The sequence below is a fragment of the Eublepharis macularius genome, chromosome 5 (assembly GCF_028583425.1).
Source record: "Eublepharis macularius isolate TG4126 chromosome 5, MPM_Emac_v1.0, whole genome shotgun sequence".
NCBI lineage: Eukaryota > Metazoa > Chordata > Lepidosauria > Squamata > Eublepharidae > Eublepharis > Eublepharis macularius.
Window position 1 is genome coordinate 82,227,722 of NC_072794.1, and position 15,044 is coordinate 82,242,765.

The window sequence follows — 15,044 nt, forward strand, 5'->3', positions numbered from 1 at the left end:
TCTGTCCTCTACAGGGTCTTGTGCTCTGTGGATAAGCAGCTCTTGGTGGTCCCCAGCATGAAGGACATTTGTCTGGCCTTGACCAGGGCCAGGGCCTTTTCTGCCCTGGCTGTGGCCTAGTGGAACACACTCTCATTGGAGATCCATACCCTGTAGGATCTGTTACAGTTCTGCAGGGCCTGCAAAACAGAGATATTCTGCCAGGCCCTTTGGCTGAGAGCCAGCGAATTGTCCCCTTTCATGACTGCCATGCCCCACCTGCAATCATCCTGGGCCCTGTATTATGGCTGTACCCATGGCCTTTATGGTAGTTTTATAGTAGCTGTATACTGTTGGAGGTCCCTGGATTTGGTTTGTTAAATTAGTTTTATTTTTTTATTATGTTTTGATGTATATTTTATGTTGTAAGACACCCTGAGCCTGTTGGCGAGGAGGGTGGGGTATAAATCGAATATAATAAATGAGTAAGAATTAGTTTCTTGCAAATGCAATGAGAAGAGTTGTTTTGTGAACATACAGTATCCAGTTGTTACTATTAAATAATTTTCCAGGTTCAATGTATCTTTAATTGTTTTCTACCCAGTGCCTTATCTTACCATGCATTTACTGTGGAACAAATTCAGTCTGTATTTAAATGTCATTTACTCTTTACAGAGTTTTTAATAATTGTCATTCTTTGAAAAGACTGGGTCTTTGGAAATCCATATGCAGAGTCAGTGATGAAGACTGCAAACATGCAAAATGATTTCCTGGGCATCTTAAAACTGACTTGGTTTAGTGAATGAAACTGGCAGTTCTTTGCATTACAGTATGTGGAACTGACCAAGGCAAGGTTCTTTTCTGATGTGACAGACAGTATTTGGGTTCTAAAATGGGCCGCTTTATTAAAATTACAACAATTAAACATAAACTATGGCAAGGGCCTAACTAGCAGTACAGGTCAGGCCCTGGGGTCACTCCTGGACCTTGCCCTGACCTGTCTGGGTGAGACACCCGCTGCCCCGGGGGCGAGCCATCCATGGTATGGCTGGGACCCAGCCTGGCCAAGCGAAGTGGTTCACCCCTGTAATGCTCCCCCACCTGGCCATACGGCAGCGGGGGGAGACTGGCTTGTCCAGGGGTCTGTCCTCGCAACTGGGCCGTACAGCAGCCTGCCACTCCTGGCAGACCACCATTCTCCACCAATGGGGAGGTGCCAAGGGTGCTCACTGGCCCGGTCAAATTTCCCCCTAACTTAAATCCTGCCACCGCAGAGGCTAAGCCTCTGCTTAAGCCCTTGCATCCCACACTTGGCATAGTGCCAACCACCACCCTTGCCATCAGTTACCACAGAATATTGTTGCCCTTCACCAATAGATGAACACCGACACCTCTGTAGAGGTCGGCCTTAATGCCAGGAAAGGGCAAATAAATATCCTTCCTGCTCCCAAAGCCTTTTAAAGGGCCATTTTGGCCTTATGCCACACCCTCCCATCACCTCTGTAGAGGTCAGCAAATGTAGCCTTTATGCAGGGGCATGGCAAATAGATGCTCAGTCCTTCCCAACAGCTTTCTCTAGGGCTCTGTTGGCTGTACGCCTAGCCCCTCACCTAGTGGGTCTCAATCTTCCAACTACCATGACGCAGAAGCATTGCAGACCAAGGTCATCACCACCCAGGCGAATTACCCTTCCTGCCACCATGACGGGGAAGCATTGTAGACCAAGGTCATCACCAACCCCAGAAATGGCTTAAAGCCCAACTTAAGCCCTTGCCACAGGTCATTCAAAAATATACTATTGCCTCTCGTAGAGAGGTGTACACCATTCCCTCGGTAGAGGTCTGCAAACTTGGCCCGAATTTGTGAATGAAGCAAATAAATCCCCAACCCCTCTGTCCTAGCCTTGAATAAGGCTCTGTTGGCCATTTGCCTAGCCCGTTCTAAAACGTTGTGGTCCAGTGCATCCCGCCACACCCAGCACGGAAGCATTGCAGACCAAAAAATCAGGACGCTGGGCCAATGCTTGCTATTCTCCAGCAAGTCATTCCCACCTGCCAAGACAGGGCCATGCCCTTCATCAAAACCCAGGTCATTATCTCCCAATGAACAACCAGGATGTGTGAGCCAAGGTCATTACCACTCCATAAATGACCAACGTGAGCTGGAGGTCCACACCTCCCATCAAACCATCAGGCCACTACTTCCCTGGGCACTGCAAGCCTGTGTGAGCCTGTAAGGAAAGAGCATGCCCTGTGAGACAAGGTCAACACCACACGGCGAATGACCAGGACGTGAGGCGGAGGTCCGCACCTCCCCTCAAACTATCAGGCCACTACTTGCCTGAGCGCTGCAAGCCTGTGTGAGCCTGTACGGAAAAGGCCATGCCCTGTGAGCCAGGTCAACACCACGCGGCGAATGACCAGGATGTGAGGCGGAGGACCGCACCTCTCCTCCAACTATCAGGCCACTACTTGCCTGGGCGCTGCAAGCCTCTGTGAGCCTGTAAGGAAAGAGCCATGCCCTGTGAGCCGAGGTCATTACCACACAGTGAATGACCAACATGAGGTGGAGGACCGCACCTAAATGACCAGGAGGCGAGGCAGAGAACTACATCTCCCTTCCAGCCACCAGGCCACTCGGGCACTGAGATGGGGGTGTGCCATGCATGTCAGAACAACGGTCGTATCCTATCGCTGGACCTCCATGTACCGGCCAAGGGGACCCCTGGGCATAACTCCCGACCACCCTGGGGCCCAATAGCCTCCTAAGCCCCATTGCCTTTAGCTCATTTGCAAACGTGTCACCTGTAAGATTTGTGTCATGAGCCATAAAGGCTCCTCATGACCCATCCTTAAGGGATTAGGCCACAACAAGGCAGAACAGCTGAAAGAAGTGTCATCATATCAAAGCTGGGAGGCATGCTAAACCAAAGTTTCCATGCCTCCCCTCCACCTAAACAGGTGTACAGCAGTATTGAAAGCCCATTGAGTGCTGAGTAAAGTGGCAAACTAGATTGCCCTGTAAACCTCTGCTTTCTAAGATGGGGAGGGGGGAAATCCTGAGGAATCCAGGCCAAGGATCCACCAGCCTCAAGGGCAAGCTAACTAGGGCCGCCATCAAAAGACCTTCAAGCAAGCATCGGAGAAGGCCTAAAGCACACCAACTAGCAACAGGCCTCACTCCATAAAGTGACTCCATTAAAGGAGTTGAGAACCCCCCATACTTAGAGGTCCTCCTGCATGCCTGCTGTAATCCTAAGACTGAGATATGAAAACTGTGAGATAATCATGGCCGTGTTAAAGCTGCAGGTGAGTGTTACATGCCCCCTCAAGAAAAGAGCTGAAGCAGCCAAAAGCCACACCTGAGACAGAGCACCCAGTTGGCAGAGCCCTGCCCGTGTAGGGATGGCCCTTGAATGACAACCCAAAGCAAAGAGTCTGCAGGCAGGACCCGGAGGAGGCAAAATGCCAACTCAGTGTCACCTTTCTGTGCCAACTATACACCACTGATAACCTGATGGCCCAGTCGAAGCATATGTCTGCACAGGCATCATTTACTGGGCTTCTTTGGGTGGGAAGGGTGATGAATGGAATGAACTACAGCAGGCTGTCTGGCACCTGACCAAAAAGTGGGGGAGACCAGCCAGAAAGGAGGGAGCTTCCTGTCCATAGGAACATTCTTCCCCAAAACAAGGCATTGGCACATTTGGGAGATGCTCCATGCTGCCGAGGTACCTTCAGTTGTATAGGGCTGGGTCCTCATACCAGACTACTGCTGGGCTTCCCACAGATCCACCAGCACCTGGCACCCACAGCTACCTAGGGCAGGATATGGTGGACTGAAGCCATCCCTGAGGGACCTGGATAGGCATGACATAGCCAGTCTGTGCTTCAATGAAGGGTGTGTGCATGTGTGCTGATAGGTACTTGAGTGGACAGAACCTGAGCTACCCCACCATATAAGCCCATTCACATTACCAGTCGGCACTAACCCTGGAATGTGCTGGCCAGGCCATGTTGGGTGGAAAGAGCCATGGGGTGAGGAGGCAGGGACTGACCCACAAGGCCTCCAATGGCCAAGCATACTCCAGCCAGGGCCAAATGGACCTACCATCACTGACCACCGGATACCTGCCATAGATACCGCCTCACAGCCATGCACTCTACAGTCTGGAATCTGCTTCCCTCACTGCCAGCATGGCAGATGCTCCCATTACCTCCTTATAAGGTGGCTGCACTGCCACTGCTACCAGCCTCCTTCAGCCATATCCATGTTGTTTTTCACAGTTCACTGGACTTGTCGCTGCCAGGGATGCTGAACAGTCCTCCCAGGCCTTATGGACCCAGCTTTGTCAATCGGTTCACTGCCATGCAACCGAACTGGATTAAGGCAGGCTAGCTCAGATCAGCTACCGTCCATCAGTTGCACTAAACTGTCAGAAAGGACAGATAACATCTTAGACTTCTGTGCTCCATGTGACAACTTTGCAGTTTTTTGCACTCCCCCCCCCCTCCCAGAAGATTCCCCACCTAGCTTCCTCTTCTGGGCCCGGGCCTTTCCTGGCACCTAGATGTGCCACTAGGTCCCTGATGACACTAGTACTTAGCAGAGGAAGAAACTTGCCTCAGGGGTCTCCTCGTTGTGGGGCACATACATGCTTCCCCTTTCTTTGGATAGCTTTCTTTGGTGGCAGTCCACCATGCTCTTACAGCAACCTACAAAGCCTGACAACTATGATGATTGTTCTCCAACATCAATTTGTTCTGTTTCTTATAAATGAAATGTTATTCATCAAATCCCACACACTGCCAATCAAACGGTTAATCTCTTTTCACCCTTCAGTGCCTCTTTCTTTGCACAAAAACCCAGTACTTGCTAAAACAGACGCAATAACACAATATGCCATTGGTGGCATGAGTGAGAAAGTAATAATGTGTGCTACCAGCCCAGGTGTGAAGCAATCTGCCCCTCAGATGGCTGCAATCCACCCCTGTTGCTGTAAGTACTCTCTCCAATAAAGTAAAACAATGGGTTGGGGGAGGCCTAGATAGGCTGGAGGCCTGAGGGGGCTGGGCCTAACCCTGCCTCAGCCCTCCTGACTGATAGACACTGATAGCCCAGTATTTCCCTCATTCCTTTGGTCTCTTCATCATCCTCAAAGGATGAGTCTGCAGGTAGCTGCACAAGCCCCACCAAAATGACTGCTACTGCTAGTAAGTAGGAGGCAAATCAGGCCACACAAATGCCACACTCAAAATGGCCACTCTTGGAACTGTGCATATTGTAGATGCCTTCATAACATGGCTGCACTGCCAGGAGGCTAAGGTCACTGGGTGCCACTCTCAAAATGGCTGCACCCAACTAAATAAACTGCAAAATGGCCCCTGCTGCCTGCAGGCCAAGGCTGAACTATTGCTGCTAGAAATACTCCGTACCAAGTAAGTGTAAATGGCGAGAGAGGATAAAGCCTAGATGGAAGGGGGGGCTACCAGCATCCACCCTGCTAGGCCGGTAGCAATAAAGTATGAATTAATCCACCCCTTAAATGGCTGCAACTCACCCCTGTGGCCTACAGCAACGCCTATTGCTGCTGCTGCTGCTGCTAGTATTCTCTCTCAACAAAGTAAAACAGTGGGGGTGGGTGGGGGGGGAGGAGCCTAAGTAGGCCAGAGGCCTCAAGGGCTGGGCATAATCCTGCTTTAGCCCTCCTGACTGATAGACAACAGGCCCCAAATGTAAATGAGGAGAAAAAAGTCTCTGCCATACCAGTGAGCCTGGCACTGGGACCTGGCTCTCCTCTTGAAGTCTGAAGGTAGCAAGCAGGGGAATATCACAGCTTCTCCTGGGCAGCTGCTGCTGCCTAGCCCTGAGGGCCCTTAGTAAAACCAGCCTCAGAGGAGCTCGGCTGAGAGAGCTTGAAATGAGCTCTGCTCAGGCCGAGCACTAGGCACAACTGAAGACAACAGGGCGGAGAAGCCAGCTAAGGCTACAGGCTCCGCCCCCTATGCTAAACCCTGGGTGCCAGGGTGTGCCTTCTGCTTTCCTCCTTCCAAGGAGGCAAAGAGCGGCCACCAGCCTGAGTGGCTGTTGCCACTGGCTGAGATGGCTGAATTCATTTACTTTTTCAATCATCAGCAAAGATTCTATTTATTTTCCTTTCTATTAGAGGTGCAGCTACAAAGAATGTTTACTTGCAGAAGCATTAGGGATTTCAAGGCCTTCATTCTAGATTACTTTAGAACAGAGCAGAAAATTTCACCACAATTAATGAACTCTGAAAACTGACTTATCTTGCTTTCAAGTATGATTCTAAATTATCCAGAGCTGCAGCCATCTGTGCTCCATGTTGGAACCTTATCTATGAGAAGCATTTCCAAGTTTGCAAGAGAGACTGGATTCTTGATTGTAGCCTAGGAGATAGTATCTCATCCAACAAATGAATATTGTGCTATACATTGAAGCCAAATTTGTTGAGACTCGATGCTGTCCATAACTGTCTATACAATCATGAAGATAGGCTGTGACATGTGACAGGCATGTCTTGCAGTTCCCAATTTTGTGTATATGTTTTTGCATTTCAGTACAAAATGCTGCTCTTACAACCAGTAGTAGTTTTATTTATTTATTAATTATTTATATTCCACCCTCCCCACACCAGCAGGCTCAGGGTGGATTGTGCATAAGAGGGTGGATTTTGTGCACAATAGTCCAGGAAGCAATATAATAAAATATATGAGTATGCCTTAAAATTTAAGTCAGTTTATTTAACTCAGTCCTGTCGACTCAGAATAGCAGTTTTTCTCCAGAGTTTCAAAGCTAGATAAGTATTTCTCAGCACCTGCTTCCTAAAATCCTTCATCTGGAGATGCCAGGGATCGAGTTGAAAACCTTCTGTGTGCAAAAATGCTCACTCTTCCCACTCTATTCCAGAAGGGAACCTTTGTATTGTCAGCAGTAGAATTATATAAACAATAATAAGAAGCAAGCACCCCTGAATTCATGTAAGTCATGCATGGGTAACCATCGTTTATATTAGAGCACCATTATAACCTATGGGGAGGCATCACTGATCCCTCAAGGCTGCACAATACTAAGATTACTTAGAACACTAATATGTTTATTTCAGTTTACTGGGACAATTTATATAAATGTTAGGTTCTTTAAAAGGTGATTTTTTTGTCAAAGCAGTTCCTCATATTGCTTGGCATTTGTATGGTTGGATTTGCTCCCTCTTCATTGTTCATGTTCCACTGTGGTTCTGAAGGTAAGTCTGGCACGGACAAATTAAGACATTTCTTGTACTTTACATCTGTAACGTTGTATATTAATGTAGCTAAAGGTTCATTTTTAACAGACATAGGCATTCTTCCTTTAATAACTTGCTTAATGTAAACCTAAGTTAATTTTGGAGTGAAGTATTGCTACATCTGATAACTAGAATTGAATATGTCAGCAGAAAAAATATATGGTATAAGATGTGAAGTATTATCTTGATTGCAGGGAACAAGTTGTTGTTTTTATTCAAACTAAAAAAATTTCTTGGTCATATGGGATTATATGCTCTACAAATTAAAATCAATTGGAAAACACAATGAGATGTACATGAATACTTAATTTCATTTTTAATTTTTCTGTTTAGAATAGAATCTGACTTTTTAATATTTGTTGTACACACAGAATTAATAAATTCCTTTTTCTTAAAATTGTCATTTGGGAAGCAATGATAATTCAGAACAGAAGGATGAAAATATTGGGTGAATCCTGCTGGTAGAAATGCCAGTAGCAATGATTAAATAACCTTGCTCAGGACGAAAGTGCTGCCATTTGCTTTAGTGACAAAGAATTGTAAGATCCAACCCAGTATTTCTTTAGCTGCTTTTTTTGGATCTCACCTGTACCAGTTTCCAACAAACAGTGCAATCCTAAGCGAAGTTACTCCAGTCTAAGCCCATTGAAATAAATGACTTTAGATAAGAGTAACTTTGCTTAGGATTGCACTGTGTTTGTTCAAAGGACCGGAGACATCTTTATTAATTGTTCTTTCAATTGTCTGCAGGAAAAAGAACCTCTCTATGCCCAGATCAACAGACCTAAGAAATAGCGTTGACCCACGCTCGTGGTGCTTCAAAAGAAAAACTGCAACCTTGACAGGCCTTTGGCTTTCACATTTTCTTTCAGTTGTTCACATAGAATTGAAGATAATCACATCACTGGATTGGCTCAGCAAGCAAGATTTTTCATCAAACAGTGGTGTTTCTGTAGGAGAACATTTTTTAAAATTTTAAAACACCTACTTTCCAAGCAAAACCATTTGCCTCTTTTCTGCAAATTTCAAATATCCAGCCTTTTTCTCCCCTCGTCATAGCCTTTCTCCTTGAAAGCAGGCAATTCAAATATCTTAAAATAATTGTCTAATAATATAGAGAACACAGAAAGCAAGCACTTCATCAAGTCAACAGCAATTTACCTATGTGGCTGCACATTTTTATGATATGGTATATTTTTATGACCATACCTGATTGATTCTGCTGTCCACTCCGTAATGACATATTTGAAAGAGGGGGAAGAGTGTTTCATTTCTCTCTTTTTTTTAAACTGGTGACAAACTCTAGCAGCTAAATGCCTCCTGTGAAAACAGTTCTTAACTTGAAACCATGGAATGCCATTCTGTTGATTATCTGTCTCAATTGTAAAATGTTGCCAAATGGACCTTTTACGTTCCAGTGCATCAGAAGAAGAAAAGCTGCTTTTCTGTTTTGAATACTGCTGTGGGTAGAAAAGGACATCTAATCATATTGATGACAAAAAAGACAAACAATGTGTTATTTCCTAGGGGAACTCTTGAAACAAAAGACCAGTAAAGAAATATTTTTTATTTCTTTAATTTCTTGCTGCTGTAATGCTATGCAGACAAGTGGATTTCTTCTCTGTGTGCCATTTTCAAAGAGAAAAAAAATCATTTGCCAAATAATTCCAGTAAACATCTGGATTTGATTGGAATGGACTTTATTAGCAGGATGAAGATGGCATGAATTTTGAAATACTGAACTGAATCTGTGATCAAATTGTTCATCTTTATCACTTTTTGTACATCAGAAAAAATCAAATCGGATTTTTATTTTATAACTTGAAATTTAAAAAAAACTGTTAAAACTCTTTAAATGTTTAAGAGGAAATGGCTTTAAGGAGTTTGAATGAAATTTGCCAGGTTTTTTTTGTAAATATAAATGTTATGAGAATTCTTTTAATAATGCCATGACACTGTAGAGAAGGTAGCAAATGGCAGTACTTTGGAAGCGTGGAAACCCCAATTTGTGGTTCTTGCGTCACATATGTTTTTTCACATGCTTATAATAATGGGCTGAGGCTTAAATGCATTTGACAGCATCAGCTAGTTTGTCAGCAACTAGTAAAGTTGGTGGGAACACATAATATCTTGATTTTACCATTCAAATATTATGACACGCTCTACAATTTTTACAGGAAAAGAAATCACATCATAACCATTTCATAATTAAAAATAAACTGTTTACACACAAATCAGTGAAACTTTTTAAAAAAACTGTCTCTTTTTTTACATTTATGTAATAAAAGTGCAGTGTTTGGTTCCTATCTTTAGCACATGATTTGCATAAAGAATCTATATATTTTTGCCCTACAGAGAATTGTTATACAGGTCAAATGTGATGTTCCTATGCAGATTACAATATATTAATTTTTAGTGGTTTATCACTAAAAAAACTTAATGAACTCAAATGGTGAATTCTTTTTAGGGTTTGTTTTTAAATTGAAACACCAAGATTTCTGTGTATTTTCATTGATTCATGTAGGCCTGGAATTGTATATTTCTATATGTTTAAATGATTTAGAGGAAGGCATTTTACAAAAGTAGTTGAAAGGTGAAACAAGATGACAATTTGGTGATACTGACAACCAAATTTCATAAATCCAGCCAGTTATTTTGAAGTAGATAATAAAGTGTGTGAATGATATCCTAGATGTGGAAATTAGTCTCTAATATCAGTGCAAAAGTGAGATCTACTGCACTCTTTCAGTCACTTTGTTTCTTTAGATGTTATCAGAATCTCTACAGCAAACTCACTTCAAAAGAATGATGCGAAAAGTAGCTATTTAAGAAATGTGGGACTGTGTATTTTTTATTCAATCAAGAAGATTCCACAAGTGGTTCTTTCCACGCAGATATGAATAGAAGTTGCTATGTTCTTCCTAGCAAATCTCTTTACTGTTTTTATCCTGAAACATTCAACCATAGGAACACAGGATTTTAATTCTTCATTCATAAAACTTTTGTATTGTGATCACTAGTTTTTTTTAGTTATTCAGCAATGCATTTAAAATAATAATTTAAAAGGCTCAATGAAAACATTAGTAATTATAGGCCTTTGACAGGCTTGCCAAAGTTGTGTAGTCTGTGCAACCAGTACTACCAGTAGCTATAAAAATTATTAATCTTTGAATTTCAAAATCAGAAATACAAGGAAGTTTGCTTCATGTAAATGCTGACTATTTTCTTGAAACGAGATTCCACAGCTACCATGTCCCACTATCAGATTATTCCTTTTTGCCATCATCTAGATGCAACAGAATATGGGAGCCCACACTGTAATAGTATTGTCGATAAGTAATAGGTCTAGGGAAGCAAACAAAACTTTCCCTCCCATTCTTCACTAGCACTAAATTTGTCACTTTAAATTTTAAAACCAGGGAAATCCAACCTATCATTCTGGACTGTCTCCAGTAGTTTCTTGACCCCCCCCCTGCCCTATATCATAGAAATATTTTGATAGATCATAGTCATCCAATTGTCTGATGAAACCTCTAATTGAATAAAGTACTGGGCACCTTCTTTGCAAAGATGTTTACTTTCTACTTTGATTCGTTTTGATTTCTGCATTCCAACACATATTTTTTTAATAAAAGATAAAATTACTGTTTTGCAGGACATTTCTAGATCAACTTTAACTTTACCTCAGAGGAAAACCATTTATTTGCTGAACATCTTTTTTTAAACTTTATGTATAACTTTATGCATTCAGCAGAAAACCAATTTTTAGAATTTTTCCATTAATTTCTGTAACACACCATGTACTACTGTTACAAATAAAAACATTTTAAATCATATGTATTATTTGTTTTAATTTCTTTTTAGGTCTGTTGTAATACAAAATACGAAGCTGTCTTTGTTGCCATCCTGACTATAGCTCAATATCATGCTATAGTGGATTCTTAAAATTCTTTAAGTTGGAGATTGTAATGGCCTGCTTTGGTGCAGGGTTTCTCATATTTTGATTCCATGATATTTTTGTCTATACGCATACATTTTATGATTTTTTCACAACTGATATTTGCCAATATAAATGATTATTTATGTATGTATGTATATGTGTGATATATGTATATGTGTGATATACTCCATCTTTCTGCTATTTACATAGTACCCAAAACGATAAACAATCCAAAAAGTTTACACATATAAATTAATACACAAATAATAAAAACCAATCACATAAAAACAAATCCATCTAAAAGCTTCTTCATCAAAAAAAGCAAAAATAAATAAATAGTAACTAGAGAAAACAACTACTCACAATATGAATAAAAACTGCCAAGGAGAAACATTTTCAGCATTTGTATTTTATGATGTGTTATCAAATATTCACATCCTTTCCAAAAAAATCAAATATAGTTGAACATTGCTTTGGGATTAAGCAGTTTATAGGCACAATAAATTAATATGAACCAAATCAGATGTACCTATTATATTAGGCAAGAGATAATGCACTATGATTTGGATGTAGCTGTCAGATATTATTTTGTCTTTAATTATTACCTCTCCTTCTTCCAAGGATCCAGCCATTAGGCCTTCAATCCTATGCAGTCATGCATGGGAGTAAGATTCCCCAAATGCCATTAAATATGGATCGATTTGGGCTGTGAAGAAAACAGACTCTGTCTTTATATGTTGAGAGCTGACATCATAAATTGTATCCATGCACTGTGGCTATTTCAGGCACACAATAAATAGAGATCTGTTCAATAAGGTGCAACTTTTTCTGCTATGGTTATAAATAGAATTGTTCAGAAAATGAATTATAAATCATTTCTCTATTCAGAACACCTTGTTGGGATTCCCTGTTCAGTTGCAAAATCATAATGTGTTTTCTTTCAAAATTAAACTGCTACAAGAAAGAAATATCAAGCCCATTGGTGAATTAGTGTTCAGCACAGTTCCAGATAGCCTTATTGTCTTATGATGACCCCCTATGGGGGGGGGGGTCATCATAAGTTGGCTGTGACTTGACAGCACTTCATACACATAATTCTGTCTGCTTCCTTTGGTTGCTAAACTTCCTACCTCTTCTTGCTCTGTAATGCTGCTTGCCTTCCTTGGGGTGCCTGCTGTGTGACTCTGCCTTTCTTGGGATGGCCAAATGTTTCCTGCTGTCTACTCTGTTATGCTGCCTTTCTTCTAGGTCCTACAGCATCAAATTGTTCTTAATTCACAGAATTCATTTTAATTGCCTATAAAACTGGGATCTTTTCTCCCATCCTTCTCAAATTTGGCACAGAGGATGCCTAATTAAAGAAATAATTGCTTGCATCGGCAGAGAAAGAGGTAATTTTAGCTGATTCCCTTCCCCTTACTACAGCATCTCATACTATTGTGCACTTCATTTATGAGACTCTTCCAACAATTAGAGGGTTGTCAGAGCAAATAATACTAATACTAATTGCACTTATATACTGCTCTTCTAGACAGATTAGTGCCTCACCCAGAGTGGTGAACAAGTTAATATTATTATCCCCACAATACGGCTGGGGAGCTGGGGCTGAGAGGAATGGCTTACCCAAGGCCACCTACTGAGCTCATGGCAGTAGATGTGGGCACAAATCGAAATATGGCTCAAATTTCATGAGAAATCGGGCCATTTCATGCTTCGTGAAACCGTGATTCATGGTTGCCATGTTTTTCATGAAAACCACAACTTTTTTGGATGATTTGTAAGCTTTGTGGTTGGTTCGCCACCAATCTATTGATTCCCTAGGCAACTGAGGCCAGGAAAGTCTGCAGAACTTTCGTTGCCCTGGAAACCCCAATCTTAGCCCTCAAAACCCTGATAGGCAGCTCTCCCTGCCAATTGGGGACCTCCCAGTTTGCTTTACACAGCAAGGGGCAGGGGATTAGGCAACTGAGGAGATGGGCCTTCTGTAGCCATGGGAACACCAATCTCTTCCCTCCAAACCCTGATGCCCAGGTCTGTCTACCAGCCACCAGAGAGCTGCTGTTCTGCTCTATGTGAGTATTTCTTATTTAAGACACAGCTCTCTCTGCCTCATGGTTCAGTTCCAGTAGAAAGAGGAAGAGGGAGGAATTGTTGCTGGAATTTGAAGAATGGATTTGGGAGCTTTGGGGAAGAGACAGTGGAGTGTTGAGTTTTTGGGAAGCATTTAGCTTTTGGGAAGAGAGGGAGAGTAGATTTGGGAGCTTGCTGGGAAGGTCTTTTGGGTGAGGGTGTCTTTTTTCCTCCAAGTTCCAACCCACCCACCTCCCTCCGTCCTCAGGCCTGTGCCTGGCTCTGGGGCATAGCTTGACTGAGGCCTCCCTTATTTATTCTTTGCTTGTCTTTCTCTGGCATCTCTGGGTGAAGGGGGCCATTGAAATACCCCTGGTTCTGACGAATCACAAAACTAATGAATTGTTTCATGAAATGGGTCAATTTTGTGAAAATTTGTGGTTCGTGATTCTTGAAATATGATGAAACACAAACCTCTCATTTTGGTTTTTTTCCGTTTCATGCCCATGTCTACATGGCAGTAGTGAGATTCGAACCTCTGTGCTATGCTACAGCAAATAGGAGCCTGCTTCAGGAAAAAGAAGGCAGGGAAAGATCCACTCCACCAACTCCTACAATAAACTTTTCTGAAGGATCAAACCTATTGAAAACCATTGTGTTTTTATGTATTTTAATAACATGTCCAACTTCTTTGGACAATAGAAAAATGGTCTTTATATTTTTAATACTATATTTTAATACATTATATATTTTAATACTATTAATACATATAACTTGAGTGATATAAGAAAATGTTGGTGATGGGAAAACAGGAATCTCCCTCTAATAGTAGAATATTCCTGTTCTCCAAGGATAGGCAAGTAACTTTTTCCTCTCTTGAATCTCAGCTGTCTGACAGTGTAATTGCCCTGTAGTGCTGGCTTCTGATGTTTAGAGTTAGGTAAACCAGGAAACTTCTAAACAAGTTTCTACTCAAGCTCCAGTCCAAACCTTTATGGTACAGTGCAAGCTAGAGCTATTTTTACCTCTTCTTCCTTTGCCTTCATGGGAATATCTGAGGATATAGATGTCTCATGATCTCCAGGATACTGTACCTTTTCTATGTTTAACAATACAATAAATCATATATTTGTATGATTTATTGTACTGTTAAATATTTATATGTACATTTTAAATGCTGTTTTAATATTTTTTATGCATTGGGATTCCTCTTTGGTTGGAAAGGCTGCATATAAATATTATAGACAGACAGACAGACAGACAGACATGATATGATATGATATGATTAGGTGCTTCTTCCTCAACTGCTCTCTCCTCCCCCCCCCCCCACTTTAATTGACGCCCTTAGACTTTTATTCTTCCTGGAGATCAGTTCGGTTCAGACTTCATCAGTCTATCTTCAGGGGAATGTTGGCTGCTTAAATTTACAAATGTGGTTTTATTTATTTTTTATTTATTTTTTTACATACTAAGGGAGTATTCTGTATATGCAGAAGCCCTTGACTTGTCTGTAGGTGGGCCAATTTTGGTGCCATCCTGACAGGCAGTTGACCATGGATGTTGCTGCTACAAGATAAAATGATATTTATAAAAGATGCTCAAGTCTACACAATGAATGCCATAGTTGTGCTTCCTATGCACAAGAGGATGCTCATCCAATCTTACGATAAGAATAATTTTGGAGAAGGCATAGTTTTATCTTTGAAGGACTAAAACCATCTGGGACTTTAGAAATCAAATCAGCACCTT

The 15,044-nt window shown here is 41.9% G+C and overlaps 1 protein-coding gene across 2 annotated transcripts in view; it reads left to right on the forward strand.

The window, feature by feature from the left end:
- The window catches only part of DAB1 (DAB adaptor protein 1), a 321,139-nt gene extending 310,065 nt beyond the window's left edge, over window positions 1-11,074 (forward strand). Inside the window, exon 13 of one of the 2 annotated variants that reach the window (XM_054979924.1) lies at window positions 8,036-11,074. In XM_054979924.1, the coding sequence (XP_054835899.1) occupies window positions 8,036-8,080 (45 nt within the window). In that variant the 3' untranslated portion in view covers window positions 8,081-11,074. The remainder of the gene's footprint in view (window positions 1-8,035) is intronic. The other variant, XM_054979923.1, reaches the window with a different exon arrangement.
- Window positions 11,075-15,044: the final 3,970 nt, after the last annotated feature.